The sequence below is a fragment of the Pelodiscus sinensis genome, chromosome 7, assembly GCF_049634645.1.
Source record: "Pelodiscus sinensis isolate JC-2024 chromosome 7, ASM4963464v1, whole genome shotgun sequence".
NCBI classification, from domain to species: domain Eukaryota; kingdom Metazoa; phylum Chordata; order Testudines; family Trionychidae; genus Pelodiscus; species Pelodiscus sinensis.
This window is the reverse complement of record NC_134717.1, coordinates 23399584-23425189: the sequence shown is the minus strand read 5'-3', so window position 1 is coordinate 23425189 and position 25606 is coordinate 23399584. Positions and strand designations below refer to the sequence as shown.

Genomic DNA, 25606 nt, shown 5'->3' with positions numbered 1-25606 from the left:
CAAAGTTACCCCCCACATTCTTTGCCCTTCCTTTGCTCCAGAGCAAGAGAGAGATTTCCCCTGCCATCCTCGCTGGTTCGTTTCACAGAGAGGCATTACTAGCAAAGTAAGGCCAAGGTTCTTCTGGGCCTAGCTAACCCACTTGATAATTAATCACATTGCAGGGGGTGAGCCTCCCCCACACACCCTGCTTAGGAGTTTGTCAAACCCTCCCACTTCCCTGCGTCCCTTTACGCTGCTGTTGCCTGTCAGCTCCCGTGGGCTACTTCCCCTCGCGGCCCCTTTCTCATGATAATGAGCCTCTAGCAACACCTCAGCTGAGGCTTGCGCCACCAACACACCAGTGGCCAATAGCCCCCTGGCTAGTAGCCAGACCCCACAAACCGGAAACGGGGGGCCGAGCTCACGTGGTGATAAAGCAGACACTGGGCGAGGAGGCGCTGGTGCAGGGAGACAGAGAAGGGGTCTTGAGCTCACATGGCCCCTCACGTGTGAGGGATGCAATTGACAAAGGGAAAATCATTGAAGGGGAGGTAGCAGCCCCGCCAGCGTTGGTTGCATTTGTGCCATCAGTCAGGCTCGGTTTGTAGCAATACAGCACAGGACCCGGGTGTGTGCTCCGAAGTTTCCTCTCTTTCGCTTTGCAGCACACAGGAAAAGTGGAGGGAGGAGGGAACTCTCCCCAGTGAGCCGGCCTAGGAACGGGGTGTGATCCACCCCACCGGCAGACTGGTGCAAATATCTGGGCTGTGCTAGGCAAAAAAAAAAAAAAAAATGGGTTGGAGTTTCATTTTAACGGCTAGGGGAAGGCATCACATTTGCAAAGTTTTAAAATAAAGGCAGAGACTCTTCATCTCAGGCTGTGTCGAGGGGGCTGATTAATTGCAATCTGTTTTCTACAGTTATGAAAAAATCTGAGAGCTGCCTTGCCAGCACCACCCCCAATAAAGGCAATATCAATAGCCACTGTCATTATTTCCATCTCTTAAAGAAGCTGCACGCCCAATATTAGTCCTGTCCAAGGCAGGAAATCATCGCCTGAACTAAGGTTAAATTCCTTCTCAGTGGGATTTAACTGATTGTTAAATGTTTGTGTCTTCTGGTCAAAATAAAAAATAGCAACCCCTATATAACGCATTTTTTAAAATGTTCAGACTAATAATAAAGGCTGGAGTGTTGTGCCAAGCCTGAGAAGATCAGAGCATTTTATCTCTATGATCCTTGTGTGCTGGGGGTGCTTTAAGAATTACAGAAACTGTCAGATTGAGCGGTGGAGGAGAGCCTACAAAATTATGACCAGAGATTATTCGACAATGCAAAAGTGTTCCCTAAAGCCTCTGAACATAGCCACACGGTTTGTTTTGTCTCTGTGATTCCGTCAAAGCTCTGTATGTGATGTGTGTGTGTGTATTAGATAGATATAATATGATGAAAAATCGATCGCAGCATTATTGCAGGTTAAAATAGAGCTTGTTTTAATCCATCTCCCCATCCTTTCATTTTATAATCTGGAACTTCAGGAATAATATGTAAGGCGTTTGTAATGGGATTAATTTATTTTAAGAACTTGATTTCTATACAGGACGTGAGTGACTGGAAATTGAACGACTCGGTAATTGGCATTCACTTTTTTAAAACATATGCATCTAAATTCACTTTGACTCTTTAAGGAATTAGCAGAGTGCCCTTGATTTATAATGTGTGTTCTGCATCTGAGAGAATCTAATTCAAATTAATAATACTTTGAATCTGATTTCAGGATATTTGCACTATGCCACATACTTTATTAAGATAGTATCACATTTGTCTGTATCGGTGTATCTCTGCTTCTATGTAGCTATCGTTATATATGGAGATAGATCATACACCCTCCAGCAAAATATTTCTGACATTCAATCAATAGTTATGCTAAAAAGTTTTAGCACTACTAACCCAGTTCACCCCCAAGAAAGGGCAATAGACCCTTTGCTCTCACATGCACAATTACAGGGTTCATTGTTATCAGTTCATCATGTATCCATTTAAAACAATTAAGTTTCAAAATATAACTGGCGGCTCTTCAGAAAGCTGCTCTTTAATATTTCTACGAGAGCCTCCTATAAGATATACACAGACACATTTTTCATTAACTATTTCATTAGGTCCCGTACACTAGTGTGACCAACATGATAAAGTTTCTGCTCTTAATTTCGCCTATATACCTGAGCTGGTAGAAACTTAACTTGGTTTGAGTAGGTACCTGGTCGGGTAGGGTAGTAATGTCCACTGATTGAAGGCTGTCAGCTCTTCACTCGCTGAATGACAACAGAGAAGCAGCAGGAAAACAAACTGACTTGAGCTGAGGATTTTATTTGGAACTGTTAAAAAAGATTTTGTCCTTGTTGCTCTAAAATGTGCCTACAATAAGACATCTCAGGTTTCTAATAACACTCAGTTTATATTCATTAGTTGCATTGACAGTTACAGTCCCCAGATGTGTCCAAATTTTATGTCGTAACCAACTGTTCAATCTTCCCTCTTTCCCCCAAAATCGTATGATCGGATGATTGCCAGGGTAGTGCGTTCAGATTTTATTTTTTTTTAATCGAGGAGTAGCTTTATTAACAGATAAAAATAATCCCCAGGTCTCTGAGGGAGCGATCGTCTGCAAATGCTTGTTTGATTTTTCTCTCTTTGCAATGTTTAATCATCAGAAAGGTGTGCTCTGATCAGGAGCATTTTTGAGGGCAATTGCTAGTGACTATTGCTAGCATTACAATTCTTGCTTTAGGCATACATTCAATGCACAGTTCAAGAGCAGTTTATCTTAGCTTAATGTAAGTAAAAGTATAGTGTCGGATCAGTGTACCATTTGTTTCAGTTTACTTCAGGAGGGGGAAAAAAGTGCAGTAATAGATTTAACTCTGTCAAAGCAGGGAAATTCATACAGAGCCCGCTAATGCAGCCCTTGGGCAGCTCCACATTTACTTTCAGAAAGATCATACAAACATGTAAGATCTGAAGTTCATCTTTACATTGAGATTATGTAAAGTTCTTCCAGAGAAGGAACTGTATGTGGGTTCTCTGAGGAGCTGGGCATGAACTGATAAAGGCTCAGAGATCACCCTCCACCTCCCCTTTCAGATAAACGCCTTTGCTCACCATCCACAAATTTGGCTGTCTTTAGTTACTTCTATATTAGTTTCCAATTATGTGCAGTGCAAACCAGCTTTTTGATTAACAAAACAGCAGAGCATTGGTTAAGAACACTTAAACTTCAAAAAAAAATCCCCTTGGGAAGGGGGCTCTGAATTGGTTAATAATGTGCAGTACTTGCTAAATTGCTGACTTCCAGATGTGGAAAATATCTTTCTTGTTTAGGACCTACGTAACCTGATTGGATTACGACAGAAGCGTCACATTGGAAGGCTTTTGAGTGATGATTTAATTAACCATACAGTAGAAAGCTGCATTTGCCAGGAAAGCCCTTCCAGATTTGCATAACCAATCCTTTTAGTGCAAAGGTGGAGTCTGGTTTTAATATTATTGTAATTATTATTATAATTATTATTATTTCCCTGGTTTTTTGGACTGTGAAACTTGTTATTCCCACAAGTTTAGTGCCGCTCGCTCAGTCCCTCTAGCTAGCTAGCTAGCTCCTTCCCTTCCAAAAGGGGAAGAGAGACAGAAAAAGCCTTTTCACCCCATGATACATATCTGGGAACAAAACAGAAAGAATGTCAAATAGCACGTTTTTCACCAAATCTAACAGACCGCTCAAATAAGATGGATGAGCGTCGAATCACAACCAAACGGCAGAAACATAGTGATCAGAAGTCAAGGAGGTTCCTTTTCCCCCATGCAAACGCAGTGTTTAGTTTCTACCTATAATTGAGAGCTATGGTTTGCTCATCTGAAACAAGGGGAGGACGTGGGGGGGGGGGGGGGTGAGGAGGAAAAAAGAGTTTGTCCTGCTAGAATCCCTGCAGGAAAAGCTACCCAAGTGAAGGTGCCTGCAGCATCTGGGCATGGGAGCAATGGCAGGGAGAAGAAGCATTGCTCTTGATTGAAAGACACAGAATCGCTCCCTTTAACTTTCAGTTCCTTGGAGTTACCCAGTTCTGTGAATGGTGTTCACCGTTTTCCGCCTTGTATCCAGTAGGATTTAGTGAAGAGGATAATGATGCCAAAGACTTGATGGTTGGGGGGGGGGGGGGAGGTGAGGGGGAGGCGGGAGGAAAGGGAGCGAGGGTCGGGGAGAGGGAGGAGGGAGACAGAGCGGGAGGGAGGTGGAATTTCATTTCTTCCACTAAAGCGTTTGCGGAGACTTCAAGGTATAATCTATCCCAGATCCTTTCCCAGAGAGAAACTTGGCGATCACGTTTCCACATGATGCTCACGTTTGGTGCTCTTCAATTATCCCTCCCCACAAAGATAGGTGGCGTGTGTTTCAGGGTCTCTCCTCTCTCTCCTACAGAAAAGAAAAAGAAAAAAATGTCATTAGAAGAGGCGTAACACGTCAGTCCGTCCCCAGGTTTGTGTTTCCTGGAGTGGCAGAAAGAGATCAGTCCTAACCTGCCCAGCAGGAATAACGGTCCTTCCGACAACTCTTTGCAAGGCTTTTTACAATTTCTCCAGGAGCTGCATCTCCCGTCACCTTTTCTCCTCCACTTCGCGGCTTCTTCATGCTTTTTCTTCTCACCGTTTCTGCCAAAACTACAAACAAGACTTCGCAGGTAGGTTCTGAATTTAAATAATTCTGTCTTTCTTGTCTTTTCCCCCTTTCCTCCTGCACCGCCTCATCCCCCCCCCCCCACCCTTTTTTTCCTTCTTTTTCCCGAGTGTGGTGGCTTACTCAGCTTGTTTATAGTTGGGGAATCTCATTTTGAACTGAAATGTAAAGTCACTTGGCACCAGTTTCAGGAGGGGCTGGTTCTTTTATGGCGATCCGTTCTCTGCTGTTATTTTCCTCCCCAGTACCTGTCCACCCAGGTAGGAAAGGTGTCTTTTGCAATTATGACAGCAAAAGTTTCAGTGCAAGGAAAATAATTCATTCTTTCAAAAAACCTCGCTGCTCTTTTATTTTAAGACTCACACAGGATCATCGTAAAGTTTACATGTACCTGTTAGTGGTTTGCACGCACTGGGTATGCACAGGGAGCACGGCTGGACAGGGTTTTAGCTGCAGCCTGCTTTAGAAGTCCTAGCAAAGATGTGTTTCCCCAAACAGAAAGTTTGCTGTTTTGTCTGCCTAGCAAGTTTCATTTCTTTATTTTATTTTGTGAGACTGGGTGAAGTAACTCCTCAGGTTCTGGGATCCCAAAGAAAGAAGTGAAAGTAGTGGCTGGAACTTAAAAGTCGTTTACAAAAAATAGTCAATCCAGCTGGGGAAAAAAACCTTCTCAAAACCCCAAGATTGAAGATTATTGGCAACTTTTCTTTTTAATGCTAAGGAGCAGAGCAGGTATTGAAATACATTTAAAACTATTCGCCATTGATGGGTTTTGCATTATTAAGCCAATTGTCGAAGAAAGCTCACAGGTCCAGGCTTTTATTAATTTGTTTCTCTTCTATTTACTTTCATTTATTTATGCTTGATCTGTGATGATGGTGGAGAGATAACAAGATGCAGAGCAAGAAATAACTGAGCAAATATAAAGTTTTTGCATGTATGCTCTCAATCTTTCTCTCTCCCACACACATGCATCCATGTCTATAAAACTACCAGTTTACTTTCTCAATATGGATTCATTTGCTGTAGCCTGTGAGTAAACATACTGTCCTTGTGCACACAATCTGCATATTCATACACTTACCTGCACATGGATTTTTAAAGCAACCTTGTTTTATAATCAAAAGCCTAAGAGAGGCGAATTCAGAGCAAATAAGACACAAAAGTACAGCGCACTTAATTGATCAATTCTGATGTAAATCTTTACGAAAGTTAAAAGGGAAACATAAAACTAAATCCACTTGGGTTACAAAATGTGTTGAGACAGGTCATCCATTTCTCGGTTTTGTGTAAAGCTTTATAGCTTAGGAGCAGACAATAGATCCTAGGCTGGGGTGGATTTTGTTCAGAAGAGCAAGGGTTAATTGCCCTTGTTTTACAGTTTGCATCTGTTACATCTTTTATAGCCCCCTGTTTAAACTAATCCTTGAGTCAAAGCATCTTTAAAGCTACAGCATCTTCTTCAAGATAGACAGTTTCAGGAGCCTTATATCGAGCAAACCAAGTGCTTCCCCACTCCCATTTTGACAGATTCAGTCTCAAATACAGCCTGCATGTGTGCACAGACATAGGTATGAAAGTTTACAAGTCGAAATGGATATGATCATTTAGAAAGCCAGAAAACACTGACAGCAGTAGTTTTGATTTCTGTTTCTTTTCTCGGGCGGAGGGGGGGACGGAGACATACCGAATCTTTGTTTAATGGGCATGGGGAAACCCTACAATGAATATTGTCAAACTGACTAAAAAGGTGACAGAGGTTTATAATTACACTTCTCATTGTTAGTGCGGGGGGGGGGGGGGAGGGTAAGAAGTGAGGTCTCAATTCTGCGCGTTACCCTCCAAGGGAGGGGGGAGAGAGAGCTCTGTTTCCCTGTGGCTCTCCTCAGTTGGCCGAAGTGCACTAACAAAAATACAAATAAAGATAAAGCGAGCACTTCAGGGGAGAACAAGTTGCCATGTCAGGCTAAAGTACTTTTAGGAGGAAATGGTCCGCCTAGCACTGAGTCAAACAGCCTTCTCTACGAGGCTGTGCATTCCCTCATACGGTCATGAGTTATGACTCATTTTGAAGATGTAATTCTTGTCTCTCCGATCTCCTGTGCTGGTGTAATACACACACACAAAATTAAAAACCTGGCTGGCTGGAAAGGAAGGGGATCAATTTAATCTCTGATCCAGCCTCCCCCAACGCGGCGAGTCTTTGTGCGTGTGCGGATGGGTTCTTTGGGGGGGAATATTTGGGTTCCCTTTGGCGCCCTGCATTTAAATGGGATATACCAATTCCCACATTGTTGCTGTGTTTGGTTGTTACATAGAGTCTGCGTGCTGCTGAATCAGGGAGTCGAGTCCATGCGAACTGCCATCTGATCCACTCTTATCAATGAAGCAGCAGATCATGGCGGATGGCCCCAGGTGTAAGAGGCGAAAACAAGCCAATCCAAGAAGGAAAAACGGTAAGAAAACCCTGAATCAAACTTTTCCTTTCGACTCCACTAGAGAGACAGAGGGGGGAGAGGGGAAAAAACCACCCAGCAGCAACAGCAGCAGCCCGGGGTTTGCTGGCGATCGCTTTCTGTGTAGCGGAGGAGAGATCCGCCTGTTGTGTGTTTCTGGAGGGGAGAGAGAGTTCAAGGGAGTCCCAGGGAAAGTGAGTGTCAAAGCAGCCGGAGGATCGCAGTCCTTCTCCCCGGGCGCAGTCCCAGCTTAACCGAGCGCTCCTATCCCCACCCCCACCCCCCATTCCCCCCGGGCGCCTTTGGAGAAGTCCGATCAAGTGGGCAGAGTCCCAGATCTTGGGCTTCTGTAGTTTGAGTTCTGCAGAATCACTGGGCGGGTTGGAAAGAAAAGCGAGACACTGAGCGAGAGCCCCGTGCAGACTGTGTGGCTCAGGCAGGCTGAAAGTTTCTTGCCCGGGTCCCTGCTCTGCCTAACGGTCCTGGGTTCTGTGTCTCTTGCGCCTGGCTTCTCACCCCTTATCCCCCTCCACACACACACACGCACCCCAGGACTCGCTGGATTCTCTCTCTCTCTCTCTCCCTCTCTCTCTCTCCTGCTTTATTTTCCTTTGACCGCTGCCTGCAGTGGCAGAATTACCTCCCAGACATGTAAGTCTCACACAGACCAAAGCCACTTTCCGGCCAGTTTTCATGTTGGCAGAACCACCCCAGTCATGGACCCTAGTGTCAGGGAGAGAGAGAGAGAAACGAGAGGGGGCGGAGAGGTATTTTTAATAGTTCCATTAAGGGGGGAAAGCCCGCGGGAAAAAAAACCCCTCATATTCCCTGGGAAAAAGGCACCGTGAGAATCGTGAGCCACATTGGCAAGGAGTTATTTACTTTTTAAAAATGGGCATGGACTCGAAAATGAAACTTCCTTCTCCTTAATCACGAATAAAAAGAGTTTGCTGCCCAATTGTTCACAGTTACCCTCTCCCCTGGTCTCTGCAGGCGGCTGAGAGGTTGGGTTCAGTGGGACGGGGTGTTCTGGTCTGATCTCACATTTGGCAGCTCTTCTCTGGTGTGGGCCTCTGTCCCTCCCTAGTTTCTTCCTTTTTTCGTTGGTTTGGAAGTCTGTCCCCCTCCCCCAGCCACTGTGGAGCCCCTGAATGGACATCCCGGCCCCACTTTCAACAACTTTCCTCTAGAGATCAGGAGGAATGAAGATATTTGTGTGAACCTGAACCTATTTGCTTATAACTGAGCTACTTCATTTAAGTGGAGAGGTGGAGTGGAGGGTGGAAGGAGAAAAACACAAAGACAAGAGAATGTTGATTAGAAACAAATGATCCTTTCTGTCTCCCCCCCCCTTCCCTCTCTCTAGGTTGCGTGTGTGTGTGTGTGTGTGTGTGTGTGCGCGCGCGCGCGCGCGCGTGTGTGTGTGTTTCTTGTTGTGGTGGAGGTGTCGAGCCATATGGGGGAGTGATAGAGGAATTTTAGTCAGAAACTGTTCTTTATGTTACCCTTTGTGTTGTCTTTGATCTATTTGCTGGGCTTAGTATTACAAAAACCCAACTAAAATAATATATTCCGAGCAGCTTCCCAAAGATCCGTTCCTTGTTATCTTTTTTAAGTCCCCCCATACACACACCCCGCCTTTGCTCCTGTGTCTGTCATTATTTAAGGTGGTCCTCACATAGGAGACCTCCCCTTCCCCTCATCTCTGGATAATTTAGTAGACATTAAAATTACACGTAATGTTTCCCTCTCCTCTCTTGTGTTTCTTCTGTTCTTTTTATTAAATGTTGGTTATTGATTTTCTAAAATCAATGTCTGTTGTGGGGTTTTTTTCCCCTTACAAGTATCTAAAGCACGTTGCTGATCAACTGGATAACAAAAGCTTTGTGTCAAGTAGCCTTTTTTCTTATGTTAAACAGTCATTTTTGAGAGGCAAGAGAATGAGATTTAAAGCAAGGCATCCAGAAGTGCTCTTTTGCACTACAGAATATTCTGTTTGTTTTAGGCTTCTTATTTTATCCTTCTTGGTTCTTTTCAGACAAGATTATTAGTTTAGCATACCAAACCTTATCACATGTTCTGTGATGAGTGTGTATCGATGTGTTTCATGTTTTCTCAAAACAATTTGATCAGCAAAAATGTACAATGTCCGGAAAGCTATATGATTATGTCTATGGAAGAGATAGTGAATGTAATGTGTACACTTGCACACAAGTCTTGGGAAACTCATAAGGACCGGAATGATATATGTTCTGTTGCTCCTTTGAAATTATTATTTCATAGGATGCAATAACTTCAGAAATCCAGGACAGTTGGGAGTAGGAAGTTTATTTGCGATTTTAAGGTAACAGTTACTGCAAACTTCATTTAAAGTGTAAGAATTGGTTGCACGAAGGTCTAACTTCTCCCTTCCCTTTCTTGCTCCAACCACTGCGTTTTTATTTTATTTTATTTTATTTTATTTTATTCCTTTTTGTTTTCCCAGTGGGTTTTTTTGCTTTGTGTTCCATAATCTGCTTCTTTCGTTCATTTCTGACTCAGAAATGTTCTGGTTTTGAGAAGCAGGTAGACTTTTTTCTCATTTTCTGTCTCGACAAGCTTGTATCCAATGCCTTTTCCTTTGGGGATTGCCCAGGATTTATCTGGACTGAGTGGATTTTTCTTCTCTCCTGGATTCATGGAAAAGATGTCACTTCTGAGCTTGTGTCTTTGCTGATAACACTAAATATGATGATGCTTATCTAAATCGTATAGAAATTCCTTGGACATGCAATAGCATTAAAATTTTTAAAAGCTACAAAAAAAAAAAAGATGGGCATCAAAGAAACTAGTGATATAAATGTAACCAAATAGAAATGATAAAGGGGACCAAAATAGAAGAAACCAAATAGTACCTAAATGTGTTTTATGCGCTATGTGTGGGTGCGTGGGTGGGTGTAAGGATGGTCGGAGCTCAGGATTAGAAAACGATGCTGAATAAAATTCCTACAAAGCTAAATAGCGTAGAAAGGGGACCCTCAGGATTTTACAAGATAACGGAATTGAGCAGAGCTGGAGAGGAGAGTAGTGCAGTAGGACAGTGTCAGGGAAACGTGTGAGTGTGGCGGGGGGTGGGAGAGGTCATATTAAAATAAATGGTCATGGGGGCGGAGGGACTATGCACAGAAAAATGTGTTAGAGAAAATGTGTTAGAGAAAGGTCTAAAGAGAAGGGAACAGGAGTAAGGGGATGGAAGGTGGGGAAACCAGAGGAGCCCGCTGCCCAGGAATGTGTGTTGGTTTCAGGAAAGTTCAGTCAGATGATTTCCAGTCGCCTGACTCACTTTGTAACACTTTCACTGAAGGAGAGAAAGCCCAAAGCCCCCTTCTTTTTCTCCCCACTCTGCACTTCTTCCCCTCCTCCCCCTGCGAGAGTCATCGCTCTCAGGCTCAGATAGCCAAGCTGCTGGAATAGACCGAGCAGCGACGTTTGAAACTTACAAAGTTTGGTGTTTGCTGTTGATGTTGCCCCTGTTTATAGCTGGAGCGGTCTCACTGGAGATGCTGCCTGATTCTCTCTTCCTGCTGTATACAGAGCCTTAGAAATAAGAGGAAGGTGATTGATTTCTCATCATGCCCTCCTCCTTCTCAGGCAGAGATGACTAGGTACAAACAGGCTTTCCTTAACACAGATTTCTCTGACATAGCATGGACGGTGGGGTGGGGGGGAGAGTGAGTTGTCTCTTTTAAAAACAAAAATGTTTTGTGTGGAGGAAGAGGAGAAAAGGAAAGTTGGGTCTAATTTCCTCTAGAGTTTCAGTAGACATCTCGTGGGTTTCTTTGCCATCTCACTCCCAATTGTTATTCTCCCAAAGGGAGAAAGTTCAGTGCTTGCAAGGCGTTTGATCCGAAAGGGAATACAGACCAAACAAGCAGACACAATTATTCCCTTTTTTTCAGAACGCTAGCCAAAAAGACACACACCTCTTTCGAGACATTCTGGGGAACAGGCAAAATCCGAATTCTTTTCATCATTTAAAAAGAACAAAATCTAGCCAATGTTTCTGGGTAATGAGATGTAGGATCTATGTTCACTGATGGGTAAAGTTTGAAGATTGACTAGTATCTGAGACTTTAGCTATTTCAGGTGGGACAAGTTATAGCGGTCAACTGAGAACGTTCCTTTTCCTAGTTATCTTTATAAGTGTGAAGATCTGTTGCAAGTAGATTACTTTTAAAGTTGATGAGATCATTGGGAGAATATTTCACTACTTTAAAAGATACTTGGATATAGGTTTATTTTTTAAAATAATATTATTTACTAAATGCAAGTAACCAAGATGTAATGAATATCTAAGTATATCTCGCTATACAGATTAAATTTTGGCCTGGAACAGAGGAGGCTGTTATCTGTGCCAAGACTGAGCTATTGATTTTATTTTGAGTTTGAGAAAAAAACGAGTGAATTTGGATATTGTTGAATGCCACTGTTGAATAGCATATGACATTTCCAGTAATTCTTCACTTACTGTTCCTGGTTTTGCCACACTCCTCTTTAGCTATTGCACATAATGTACAGATCAACTTTTAATAAAAATCTTGTAAAATAAAATAAATAAGTGATTGCCATAAAATCAATATTTTTTTAAAAAGAACCAGCATTGAAAGTTAATTTTTAAATAAATACATAAGGTAAAAGTGTCCAAGATAAATAAAACATATGGAAGATTGAGGGACAATCTATAAAACCATATTAGGAATATTCCCTAAGAAAACTGTGTCTAGCCTTAAAGTGGAAAGAAGGATGTTGATTCTTTTAAAGCAGAAACACATTAATTCCAAGAAATAGGAAATTCTTCGCCTCACAACAGTTTTTGGCATCTGCATTATCCTACTGCTTTTAAGGTGCATTTTCTCCTCTGAGAAAGAGAACTCTTTGTCCCTTTTTTCCAAGACCATGGCTTCCCAAGGTAGACACTATTTTGTGCCTGTCACATAGAAAGGGAGTGCAGGTTTGCAGTGCTCACAGACAATTGATTGTCTGCCCTAATGTGTTTCATTTACATGTTTATAACGTCAATAGTGCTGGGGTGTCCACTGTACCATTCATTCCAGCATTCCCACAAGGGTGCAATTGTCTGAATGGCCAAGTCAGACACCTTTTTGATTGCTCTTTAGTTGTCTTTTTAGAGTATAGAGAAAAAGGAGAGAAATCTGTGATGCAGAAACACTAGTTGAAAATATTTCAGAATTACATGTCACTATTAAAGCAGATGTTAACGTTAGGCATTATTGTGTATTTTAACTAAGATTCTAAGGGTGTAAAAATCAAAACAGAGGATGGTTATTGAAATACCACGAAATCTAGTCCTGTAGCTTATTTTTTTGTCTTTTTTTACATGATTTGTGATTTTCATTTTGCTTCCAGCCTCTGTAAATGCAGCCACCTCTTAACTCTTTGTATGCTTAACTGTAATTTTGTTATTTTCCCTCTACATTTACATATCTCTGTTTATGTCAACAGCGTCAGCTAACCACTTGGAAAATCTATTGAAAGAATATTTAGGCTGTGGGAAGTATAAACTTAAAAAAGTAAGATCCAAATATTTCTTCATCAAGCATTTGAATGAAAAAATATTATGATGACTAGCCTTTCCTTGAATAAATTTAACTTAAATAGCTGTATGCCAACTTCCTATGTCTTTGGTTAGTCTTATGCTGTAGGTGTAAGCGCTGAGCAAAGTGTTCTTAGGAGTTCCAAAGTCAATAAAAGATTACTTTGTAAGGTGTGCTGTGCTGTTTTTATATGACATACTGTCTTTATCATTTAAGTTGCTTCCGAGGGAGGCGAGAAGTGGTTACATATGTCTACAATTTCATGTATGACTAAATAAGCCTAATATCTTATTGAATCAGATAAATTATCTACATAACCTAGCCACTGTTAGCCCATATGGATGCACATAGGAAATAAAGGTTTCATATTTCAGACATGGTCACTTTTCCCTTAAAAATCATGATCCCAAGTGCTACAGTTAATAGAAGTTAACCTATTTAGACCATGGTCCATAAGAGAAGATAACCTTAAATTCTGTAGCGTCTAATCGCGGAGGGCGGGGGAGGGGGGAGACAAAACTTTTAATAATTTTGTTGCAATTAAAATTTCTCTCTTTTTTTTTTGGCCTGTTTGTGGAAAGATTTTTTTTCTCCCTAGCAGGGAAGACACACACAGTAGATGCACCGTTAGCTGAACCCCTGACACGGCGGTCTTTTGAATGCCTTAGGTATGATTTCACTTTCGCTCACATCAATGCTGACCTGAATGCCTTTCATATCTGATCCGCTGTGTCTCTCCCAGTAAACATCCCCTGAGGGGAGAACAAAGAAAGGAGCTCTTCTTCTTCTTAATCACAATTCAGCCCATTCACCGCCGGCAGGCTACATTTGCATTCTGCAACAGAAAGCCAAGATGAAAAGAGAAAAAAAAGAGAGTGAGAAGGGGTGGGGGGAGCAGAAGGGTGGAGGCTGAGTAAAATAACTTAGGTGTTTGTAGCTGTTTGTTGGGCTTCCCCTAGTTACAAGCCTTATATAGATCCTGCTCTACCCAGCCTTGGCTCTTCTGACAGGCAGATAGTGTTACAAGATGGCATGCCTGTGCTATTCATGGCCACTCGCACTAACACTTGAGGTAAAAAGTGTCAGAGAGGGATCAAATTCTACTCGGAGAAGTCTGTTATAGTTAGGGTCAGGTGTGTGTACTCTCGGCTCTTGACTGCTGCCTATTATTTTGTTTTAATTACTATTATTGTTTACTCGCCATGACCTTGAGAAGTGGAGTTGAGGGAAATGTGGTCCACGCAGATGAAAAGATAGCAGTGAAAGAAATGTCCTTTGGGGGAAAAAATAAAAATTCGTAGTGGCAGAGTGGCGTGTTTCTTTCCCACCAGTGACACGACAGGAGGAAAAGGGCAACTCTTTGGGAAGGAAAAGAGTTTTGCGGCTGGCTGTCACATTGCTAGCTAGAGGAAATAATAACAACAGCCCCCAAACAAATAAGCAACCTGCCCACCCCAACAACATGAGAAATGCTATATTTGTGTAAGTTTCGTTAGCCAAGTTTTCTCGGGTTTCTTGTATTTCACAGCCACCTCCATATTTTTCCCCAGATTTCTTGTCTGTCTGGTTTTCAGAAGCCACTCTGCGTTTCTTAGTAAGACACTATCAAACATGGTTGAGGTTTTGGTTATATTCAGTATTTCTCACCAAGGGAAAGTTTATTTATAACCGAATCCTGCTTGCTGAGAAGTATTTACGCCCTTTCAGGCAGACCTGTCAAAATTTTCTGTGTTGTTTGCCTCCATTTGCAATACGTAAAAAGTAATATGCGGTTGCTCGTATTAGAGTAACCAAGGTAGCGCAGAAATCTTAAGTGACAAGTTTTCAACTGTACTATCTCCTGCCTACCAAACTGTCATTTTTTTTCAGAAACCGCTTTAAAGATACTAACAGGTTTTTCCCCCCATCAGCAAATAGATTAAAAGTGCTAAAGCAACTTTGAGAGAAAGAACAGTTTGAACAATATGAAGCGGGAGGGATGTTTTATTTTCCTATAGCTGCTGTGGCAGATTTCACTCCTAAGGAGCACACTAACCGAGATGTTACCAGTTGAACAGAAGCATGTGACACAGATTCCTGATTTTTTCCCAGAAGATTTACAGAATTTACAAAAAGAGATTATCTCTACACCTTCCACCCTCCCCGTCCACCCCTATGACCCAAGCAGTGGAGGATTTAGGCAGATTTACTTCAGTAAACACCTTTGGATACTTCGGGAAAAGTAGGAGTCTGTTTGCAAAAGGAGGCTTTTGTTAAGCGAGGTGCTGGGATAATACTTTACCAGGCTGCTGTGATATTAACCTACCCAGTAACGCTGGAAAGCTGTTTAACTCTTTGTGTGCTGTACACTTTCACTCCTCAGATAAGACTCGGGTTCCCGGGGGGGCTTTCTTTGGAAGTTCCAAGTTATGTTCACATAGCGGTTTGCAGAAGAGAGAGGAAGGAATAAAAGCCTGGTATTTTGGGTCATTTTGAAGCTAGTCAACATAGATTTCTTATTTATAACCGAATAATTTGGGCTGAGCAGAGGCTCCAATGAGATTTGTGAATGGAGACAGTGTTATACCAAATCAATCCGGAAAAAAAAATCTTCAGTGTATACTAAGGATAAAAAATCATGCTTGTTAAACTTCAGAAAATTGTTTAGAAAACTTGCAGGCTCTCCCAATACATCAGTAAGGTGATTTGGATGAATTTAGGAATCTGCCTTGAGAAGTAAAATAATCCTTTAAAAAAGAGATTGTTTGCTAAAAAAAAAAAAGAGAGACTATAAGGGTCGAGGGCTGGTAGTCATATATTATCTCTATTCCCATCTTTGAGGAAACCTTCAAGTTTTCAACGCACATACTTTCACCTTGTAAAGCTGCCTCCTTTCATTGCCCTATCACGGTACCCCAGTTATGCCAGCAAGCAGTTAATAACGGGTTATTTTTTGCTGGGCATAAGAATAACTTTTCAGGTGTTGCCTTTTTAGTTTCAATAAGATTGCCTTATTTAGTTTTCAAAAAGTGTAGGTGTCAATGTTAGAGCAGTCACAAATGTGTGAGAAAGCAAAGGGTATGAGACATGACAGAATTAAAGGTGTTTGCTATGTTGTTACCCGTGTGTCAAGCTGCAAGCTCCCTTTGTCACAGCCTTCTGGTGATTTGATACTGCACATCCACTTCCCTTCTAGGTGATACAGCAGTTTTTAACTGGGGTTTTTTCATGTGCATGTGCACTCATTGCTGTTACAGTCTTTCTCCCAAATTCCATTAGAACACCTAAATCTCTCTCACACACACATCTCACTCACACACACACATCTCGCTCTCTCTCTCTCTCTCTCTCTCACACACACACACACACACACGCCTTATAAAAGGGCACTGTGCACTCAAATCCCAGGGCGGCAGCAGTATTACAGTATCTGGCATGGAGAGCAGTTTGGCAGCAATGTCATCTGCCAAATCATCCCATAATTACGTTTTATGTTATTTGTACGAATGACCAAGCATGCAGTATTCCTTTAGAAATCAAAGGAAGGCTTAAAATGCGTTTTTGAATACTTTCAGACCATGGTCAGGTCACAGTTTGGGAGATGAATTAAACTGATCTCATTTGTGATCTAATTGAGGCTGGCAACAACCTTAGCAGTAGCAATAACATACAAACAGAAATCCAAGAACAAAATTCAGCAGGTCAGATCTTTTGCTAGAAAACTGCCTAGGAGTTAGTTCGTGGTTGCCAACAGTGAAGTTAAACTTTGTCCCCTTTCTCAGCATCAGTGCAAGCTTTGCATATTTTTCAGAGTCTTTCACAGGAAAGTTAGGATAGATACACATACAAAGAAGAGAACCAAACAGTGCCTGATTGAGTCCGGATCCACGGATCACAAGAACCTGTTTCTAGTGGATCCAGTGGTGTAAACGGAGAGCTGATGTAGCTTCTAAAAGCTAAAGCGCGGGAGGAAGAAGAGAAATGGGTTCAAGACGTGACAAGAGGCACAGGTCGGGAAGCTCAATTTAAGCAAATGTTCCAAGTAGAAACTCAGGTCAGCTTCCTATCTTCACATCCATCAGTGCGGGTGGCAGGAATGTGATGATCACAGTGATACAGAATTGTTTACAGATTTGGTTATTAGGGTTCTGAACTTGCTTTGCACGGGAGGAGCCTAGAGTGCTGTCTTTGTGAGGCAGCAGAAATGCTTGTCACCTGGCTGGGAGCTAGTTAGAGATGGGGCCTTGCGTTTCAAAGGTCAGAGCCAGCTCCGAAGCTCCACCCGAAATTGCGCAAAGTTCTGTTAATCGGGTTCCGTGGCTGGCCGGGGAGCCCCAAGCCGAGCCGAACTTCCCCAGAGACAGAAGTAGTGACGTGTACAGAGGATGGCTTTGGGCCAGAACAGCTTTTCCCTGGGATGAGAAGACAAAAGTATATAAATAAATGAGTGACAGACACGTCTATAAAGCCTGGAAAGCTGTTCGTTTGAACACTGTGGACACCCCTCCCCTCAGCTCTCACACGTATGCACCGGTCTTGCCTACACTTCGCTTTCTGGGACTGTGGGTTTCTCAAGGGCCCCGAAGCGACATTGTAGCAGATCTGCAGAAGATAACACGCGCAAAGTACCTGCGTGTTCGCCTAGCTGGCAGCGTTGCAGCTCGAAGTTAGCTAACGAATCCGGGCTGGGATGTGCTCTCTTGCGAGCGAGCAATTAAAACATAATTGAGAAGTTTAGAGGGCTCCTTTACTCCTTTATTGCTGCATTAGAGGGGCACATAATGTCATCGCGTCGGGGGGGGGGGGGGAGGGGGAGGAGACAGAGTAGACACTTCTCGTGGTCTCTTCTGTCCCTAGGTGCTCTTAGTAGGCTCCCACCTGGGGCATGTCTTTCGTAGGAGGTGTGTGCTATATTTTCTAGCAGGCGATATTTGATACACAATCTCTCTCTCTCTCTCTCTCTCTCACACACACACACACGCACACGCACACACACACACACAGAGTCTCTCTCTCTCTCTCTCTCACACACACACACACACACAGTTTCTCCGTGTGTCTCTCTCACACACAGTCTCTGTCACACACACACACACACGGAGTCTGTCCCTCTCTCACACACACACACACAGAGAGAGAGAGAGCGCGCAGTTCTATGCTACTTCAGCTTCTCTCGGTGATAGGAGCGCACTGTTCTCTCCACATTTGCTTGTTGGGTGGGGCAGCACTGCTAGCAAGGTCACAGGCAACAGAAAGAATCAATAACAGATCAACAGATTAAGATATCATAGCATCTAAGGGCTGTCCCGGATCCACCCGCCCCAACTAGCGGATAAATTTCATCTACTTCAAATGGTCCAACCAATACTAGTCATTTCAAATGACTCTGCCAAGAGTCATTTGTTAATGTGATAGAGAGCTGGGGCTCTAATCATCTGTTTAAGTATAACTGTATCGACGTTGCTTTGCATTTTAGCCATTGCAGGCAGTCGATGAAAGTTTGGCCACTGACTACAGGGGAAGGAGGATCGGGACTATTGGTTCCCACTGGGGTGGGAGCCCCTTGCACTACAACTCTCCCCATTTGAGGGGAGGGGGATGCTGCAGGGGGAAGCCAGGCGAAAAGCTGGTTTCTAAACTCCCTAGCCCTCGCCGGCCTATGTTCGAGTCCGCCTCGACTGGGTTTATGCTGCAAAAACGTGTTCAGACGTTGGGTCCTAAACACAGGCCAGCTGGGGCTCTGGGAACTCCAGGAATAAATTAAAGCAGCACCCCGAGCCGCAGCCATTAGCCTTCTGTTCGAACGCCCCCTCCCTTGGCACGTACCGTGTTCTCCCCAGGCTCGGAGGAGGCGAGCTTAGAACCCAACCTCTGCCTGGTGGGGTGCATCGCACAGGTTTGCATGCGCCCCAATCGCTTCCATGCCAGTGTTACTGGCCCATGCTACACTGGCCCTGCTCAACCCGACCCTGAGCGGTGGGACTGGGCGGAACCGTGGGATCTGAGGCGGGGTATTTCGGCCCGTTCGTCTCTCCAATGCAGCGTCTGAAGTGGGGAGTTTACATACAAACTAGTGACAAAGCGTGCGGCGTTCAAAGCTCCTTCCCGGCAGAGCGGGTCGCCATCTCAGAGCCATATTTACAGTCCTAATATGAAAAGAAAGTTTCCGATGACCCTGGAACACTTCGAGACGTGTGGAGTTTTACACTTGTGCAGCTAAAGTGTGAGGTAGCCAGGCCTTGTGAAACCCAGACCACAAATGATACGTGTCAGTGGGTTCTTTGATAGGGCTTCTGGCCACAGTGTTTTTGTGCTGTCAAACTGCGATGTCGAACAAACACCTCCTCTGGGACAGCGTGATAAATGCAGAGACAGGCTGGCTTCAACCAGTCTCAGCAATCTCTTCCCGGCCCACCAGCCCTCCCCCAGTCCCGCGCCCTCCTTTACCTGAGATTGACGTTTTTGCCCAGGCGCCCTGGGATTTCAGAAGTGTCAAGTCTGAGTAATTATTGATACTCCCCAGTTCTTAGGAGCCAGGGCTCTGAAGCCGCCTGCGAAGCCATTCTCAAGCCTGCTCCTTCTACCTTGAAGTCTCCCAGACTCTTCTGAAGAACTTTGGCCGGTTTGTAATCCCCTCCCCGCCATCACGCCATCCTTTGCTTAAATCATTTCACACCCAGCATGGCCCCAGCCTCCCAACTACACCCTGTGCTTTGTTGGCCCATGTTAACGCCTAGACACAACACTAAACTTCGGCTTTAAAAAGAAAGGTTGCAAATAGCCTTCTGCTTCCCACGTGCAAACATTCTTTTAGAGGCTGGGATTTCAAATGTGTCTTCGACTTATTTTTCTCCCCCTCTGGGCCATTATTATTATTATTATTTTACTAAAACCTGTTTACTCGCCTCTTTGTTGGGTTTTTTTACATTAAATGAGTTTCCATCCTTTACTCCCGTGAATCTCTAAGACATAGAAACCATTATATTCTCCACTCCACCCCCGTATTTTAAAGCAGTGATCCTGACAGCAGTACTATTATTGCACTTTATGTTTTAGTGGATGTTTGCTGTTGCTAGTTACAGCAACACTTATCATAAGACAGCAAGAAAAGAGTAGTCCCTGGTAATTAAAGTAATGAAATATTCATTTACTCTACCTTTTCAGTAGTCTCACAAATTAGGCTGCTACATTTAATGCCTGCACTGCCTCCGTTTTTATTATAATGGCAGCTTTCGCATCTGCAATTAGGACTAATTCTGACAGTTACAATTTCTGAGGGATGGTAAACAGTGAACGAGATGTGCAGCAGTGGTATTACACGTGAAAAGCCCTTGTCTCTTTAACCTTGTTGTTTTTTTTTCTCGCAGAGGTTACCTTTTCCCGATGGTGCAAAATCGACTTGACATAACTGTTCATCAGTTTCAGGGTTTTCCCTGGAGGTATTTGCATCAAATCAGCCCAGTCAAGCTTCAAGTTGAAATTGGCAGGCCAGAAACTGACAGGGTAGGGACTGGGAAAGAGACAGCTAAAGTGCAGGCAGCAAACTGACAGCAGCAGAGTGAAAGACACACACACACAGAGAGAGGCTAAGCTTTTCAACTTTAGCGGGAGAGGGGGGGCATCAAATCTAAATGTTTTAGGTCTTAATAGTACTGGATACAGTGAAGTTTTTCAGGGCTGCGGGATCAAGTACCTTTATCAAGTTCCTAGAATCAGGAAAGACTAACTCTGCATCACTGTATACAAAGTCTGGTTTAATCTGATTGGATGCCTAAAGAAAAGTGGTGAGACCTAATGAGATCATGCTAAAGTTCTAGGGAATTGGAACCTCTTATAGACTTTGAAGAGAAGCATTTAAAAAAAAAGGAAAATAAAGAGTGGGTGTGACGATCAAAAGTTGTCAGAATTAGAATTAACAAGTTACTTTGCTGTGATTCTTTTCTGGAGAAGTGTGGTGTTTATGTACCACAAATGTTAAGAAAAATGACTAAAAAGGTTGTTAATACCAGTAAAAACATATTTTGATCAGCTAAAAAGAGAGGAGTGAGATATGTTTATCTGCAAAGATAATTAGAAACCACCCCCCCAACATTTCCTTGAATATGTTATTTCACTTGTGTTCTGTCACATGAAAGCCTTACATCAAGATGACACAAAGGTTTTAGATTATTTTAAAAAAAATCAGGGGTGAAATTTTACTTAGTAAAAATATCTCTACATCCTATTTAGAATCTTTCTACCTCCCAGTTGCATTAAATTCTATATTTTCCTCCATTTTAAAATTATTTATTTATTGGTCTTTACTAGATGATTAAAAATCCTTCTTACTTCTCCTACCAGACTTGTGCTAAAGTAAGCCTTGCTTTCAAACAGTTTTTCAGCTGTGTGTGTGACAGGCATTGGCTGATCTGCTGATGCCCATTCGACAGGCACTGTTGAGCTAAAGTGGTGTGACGGCACAGTTTTGTTAAGCTGTGAACAAAGGGCTGGAGATGCCTCGCTGGCATCATCCATGTGCATATTGGCCTTGTCACAGTATTGCTTGATTTAATGCTCTGTTTATTCCTAGATATTAGAACTTAAATTCCAAACAATATGTTTTCATATAATACATATGAACTTTATTTTAAAAGATTTCACTTTCAAAGAACCACAGATCCATTTGTCTCTTCAATGTCAGTGCACCTAACATTTAAAACGTAGCTCCCAGATAGATAGGTGGCCACTAGCCTCTTAACTGTTATCCAGTTAAAAATGGGATTTCAGTTTAAAAAGTCTTATTAGGGTAAAAGATTTATTTTTTCTTTGATCATTTCTTGAGAGTTGTTATTTATTTCAACAGTGGATTTTCTTATAAGCTCCTGAAGAAAGGTTACCCTCTGTGCAGACAGGGCCAGCTGGGTTGGACTTTTCAAACAACATATCATCCCAATGGTGCTGCTGTGATAAAAGGAGAACTTTGCAAATACCTGTGAGCACAGTGACATGATTATTGGCAAGTTAGTGGAAAGAAAACAAGGTTTAGATTTTTTAAAACATATTCAATGAATGAGAATAACTTTACATCTCAGCAGAATTTAGATTCTGATGGTCTCCTGTTGGAGATACCTCCGGCTTTATCTCTAAAAAGTTTTTCTTCTTTTTAAAACTCAGTTCAGGTTTGGCTGAAAGTGTTTGCTAAGAGATTAGTTAGCTAGCTTGCACGAAGGAGGTAGCCATGGGAAGCAGTGCTTTGCTGGAAGGAATGTTCAGTAGGTCAGGGTGTGAAGATATAGGGAGCTGCAACTTACAGAAGCTTGGGATCAGGTATTTTCCTCTTTGTTTCATATGAAAAACAAAGCGCTTATAGAAAGGTTTGTGGTGAGACATCAGATCCCAGCAGGAGCTCAGCTGTTGTTTTTCAGGATTTCTAATGAACGTTTTAGCTCAAAAAGTCTATGAAATAAAAGGTATTTGGATTCATTATTATTATTATTGTAGGCAGCAGAGCACCTTAGTTTGATTATGTAAATATTTTAGGGATATTTTGTCCTATTCCTTTCTAAGACATAGTGCTTTACTTGAGAACTGTAAGGAGGGGAAGGGAATGCTCAATAAAATGAAAGTATTTCTTTTCCAAACCATTCAGCCTGTCTAGAGCCTAAATCTGAAATTGAATCTGCTGGGCAAAACCTGTACAATTTTTCTACCTGCCCTTAGTCTGCTTCCTTTCAACTATGACAGTTTTACTAACTGAAATGAATGGGCTTGCTTTCTGTGGTACCTTTTCTCAGTATGCATTTACATCAAGTACTTCAAACAGCAAGCTGGGTGATATATGTAGGGGGACAGCTTGCACAGAATAAGCTTTAATGGTTAATTTTTGTATAGCTTTATAAATGAAAGGGACTTAAAGCTACTAGCAGTATAGATCACAAGACCTTATGTGGTCTTTTCTTCTCTAGATGCATGAGAGATTTACGTGCCTAACTCCCATAAGAGTTAATGGAAGTTACGCATGTAAATCTCCTGCCCAGTGAGATAATAGGCTCTCTTATGTATGGATAAGATGGATTCTTACTAAACATTCAAAATGAGCCTGGTTGCAGATTTTATGCTCTTTATTAATACTTTATTAGCAAATATTTAAAAAAACAGACTGAAGATGTAGGGCCCCTAACAGTGGTTTCCATCATGGTCCCTTTGACATTACTAGAAAAAATCATTGAAATCTGCAAAGCAGGACTGGGCCTAATATAGGCATTGTTTCCTCTCTTTGTACCTTTCCTGCTCTACATCTGCTGCTGATTATAATATACACCTGACTGTGACAGGATGTTGCATAGGCCAAATTACTTCTCACTTTACAAACTCTGGTGGCTACGGACCTCCCAGCATGAGGACTGGAAAAGAGGGAAACCATAGAGTGGGCAGCTGGTACCAATGAACTATATCCTCCTTTCATGGTTACACTCACTTTTAGCCCCACTGTCAGGTTGTTCAGGAGAGATAACCATCTCAAGGCACTATGAGGCTAAAACCACAATCCTGGAGCCTTAAAATTCTAACTCTTCTGAGGGAAGGAGTTCTTTTAATCCAGGTGCCCATGTTGTTCAATGGAAGTCACCCAACCGGGGAGGCTATTCCCACCAGAGCAGTACTCAGGCTCTCTCCACAGGATAATACTTGTTCTGTCTTCAGTTCCAAATAACCAGGCAGTGCTAGTACTGAACATCTGATTCTCTTCTGCTTCAGTGTTGTGTTCCTTCCTGAGAAAGAAACAGACTTTGCCTCACACAAATAAGATCTCTGAATTTCTCTTCATTGAGATATATATCTAGATGTATATCTATAGCTCTCTAAGTAATTTTCTATCTATCTATTTAAATATTATATATATTGGTCTGGCTATCTGCAGCTAAGCCAAACAGTTCAATAACATCTCATTTAGACTCATGGCTTGCACATCCAAATTTATATATATATATATATATATATATATATATATATATATATATATATATATATATATATATATATATATATTTGGATGTGCAAGCCATGAGTCTGAATTAGATGTTGTTGAACTGTATTGCGTAGCTGGAGATAGTCAGTCCAACAGCATACCAGGACAATGTTTCAGTAACAATTCCTTAATTTATAAGCCACACATCTATTTTTTTCCATTACTGTTTCTTTACATCACTTCGGTGCTTCTTGCGATACTCATCTGAATGAGTTGTGCAAGCTTCTGACTTGCCAGCCCCCCAGCTCCCAGGCCTGCTACTGCACGATTCAAATAACTTAGTTTATAGACTATCAGATTAAATCCGAGGGTTTCTACCAGTGATGGAATCAGAAGAACCATTGTTTCCTGATTATCATATCATCAGCCCCAACCGATATTAGCACGCTCAAGGAAAACATATTTCAGTTACAGTTGATTTTCAGATTCCAAAATGGTGCTGCAAAATCTATGCATGCCTAAGTATATTTTATGTTAGGCTGTGCAATACAAAATGTATGCTGCAGCAATCAGTGAGTTAACAGTATCAATCAATTTGTAAACAGATGAAGTCACTCATTCCCAAACTGGTTTTCCAAAAACAATTACTAAATTACAATAGAAAAAAATTGTACAGTTACTGTATTTGTGTGCTGTGTTACAATCAACATACCAGGGAAACAAAACAATTTAATGCAGAAAAATCATCATTCATCTACATTATAATTGCTTCTTTTTCACATCTACAGGGCGGTTAATTAAAATTGTGATTAAATGCGGTCGCGCTGCCTAAGATGTCTTGCCCAAAACAGGTGGTACAGAATTTAAAAGTAAAAAAAATGTAATTAGCATTGGAAATTGAGAAATTGCCTGTAAGAATCAGTGTTAATTTCAGTCAGTGATGAGGTAATTTATAAATGAATGCAGTGGAGGCTGTGCAAATGCACAATTGCCTTCCTTCCCATTCTTAACATTCTCAGCATGCAGGTGAAAATGTTTTCAAAATATTGAGGTAATTTGAAAATCAATCCATGCATTCTGTATCTTTTTTCTCCTGTTTGTAGTGAATACTGAGCAAATGCTGCATAGATGGCATAATATCAGTTTTTCACTTTCTGAAAGCAATCCTACTACATTTGTCGTGACATCCGATAAAGTTTAAGTAAACAAAATGCCTGACTAAGATTCTTTACAAAGGCCAAAATGTTGATTGACATTCTTAGTGAGTCTGAATTTCTTCCAATATATGCTATGTGTTTAAAATATGCTGTCCTCACAAAGGCAATATAGATTGGCATTTAGTTTTAATACTAGAGTATAGATACTGCAGAACAAAGTAGTTAATCTGACATCAAACTTATGATTTCTTGGTTACCATTTCTGCAATGCACTAGAAAAGTTTCCACAGAACTGATATTTTCTTTAAAAACTCTTCTTCTAAACATTTGTTTAATATTTCAAGAGAACTGTTAAACAGGTTATATATAGAGAGATTTTTTTTCTTAGATGATTCGTGCTTTTTCATAAATGTTGAATGATAAACCAGAAATACTAATTTCTAACTAAAACACATCCTTTTGGACCCAAGCAATTAGGCACAAACTTCACAGCAACCAATATGTTACAGGTTAATGTAATTTCAAATAAATAAATAAATAAATGAACGAATCAATTCCAGCACATATAAAGCAGGGCGGACTACAAAAATTCACAGCACTAAATGATTTGACCAGTCATTGCAGGATTGTTGGACTTCAAAACAAACTTTAGATTTATGCATATGTATATATAAAAATAACTTTTGCTTTTGATAATGTTGCTCTTTGAATGCTGTAGATGTAGACTTAGTTTTATTTCCAAACAGGGAAAAGCAAGTGTTGGT

The 25606-nt window shown here is 41.8% G+C and overlaps 1 protein-coding gene and 2 long non-coding RNA genes across 8 annotated transcripts in view; 1 reads left to right on the top strand and 2 right to left on the bottom strand.

The window, feature by feature from the left end:
- The window catches only part of LOC112547834 (uncharacterized), an 85672-nt gene extending 80426 nt beyond the window's left edge, over positions 1 to 5246 (bottom strand). Inside the window, exons 1-3 of one of the 3 annotated variants that reach the window (XR_012905155.1) lie at positions 5103 to 5246; positions 2240 to 4695; positions 408 to 752 (exon numbers count right to left, since the gene is read on the bottom strand). This is a non-coding gene — a long non-coding RNA (uncharacterized LOC112547834). Of the gene's footprint in view, positions 1 to 407; positions 753 to 2239; positions 4960 to 5102 lie in introns of those variants that run through there. The other 2 variants (XR_012905153.1, XR_012905154.1) reach the window with 2 other exon arrangements.
- ZEB2 (zinc finger E-box binding homeobox 2) overlaps positions 4574 to 25606 on the top strand; it is a 136067-nt gene continuing 115034 nt past the window's right edge. Inside the window, exons 1-2 of one of the 4 annotated variants that reach the window (XM_075933329.1) lie at positions 4574 to 4715; positions 7030 to 7167. Coding sequence is in view for 3 of the 4 variants with exons in the window: in XM_006135668.3 (XP_006135730.1) it covers positions 7095 to 7167 (73 nt within the window). In the remaining variant the exon portion in view is untranslated. Of the gene's footprint in view, positions 4716 to 5303; positions 5444 to 6618; positions 6917 to 7029; positions 7168 to 25606 lie in introns of those variants that run through there. The other 3 variants (XM_006135668.3, XM_075933325.1, XM_006135669.4) reach the window with 3 other exon arrangements.
- LOC142830164 (uncharacterized) lies at positions 9651 to 13679 on the bottom strand. The gene is made up of 2 exons (XR_012905156.1): positions 13464 to 13679; positions 9651 to 10743 (listed from the first exon to the last, which is right to left on the bottom strand). It is a non-coding gene; the product is annotated as an uncharacterized LOC142830164 (long non-coding RNA).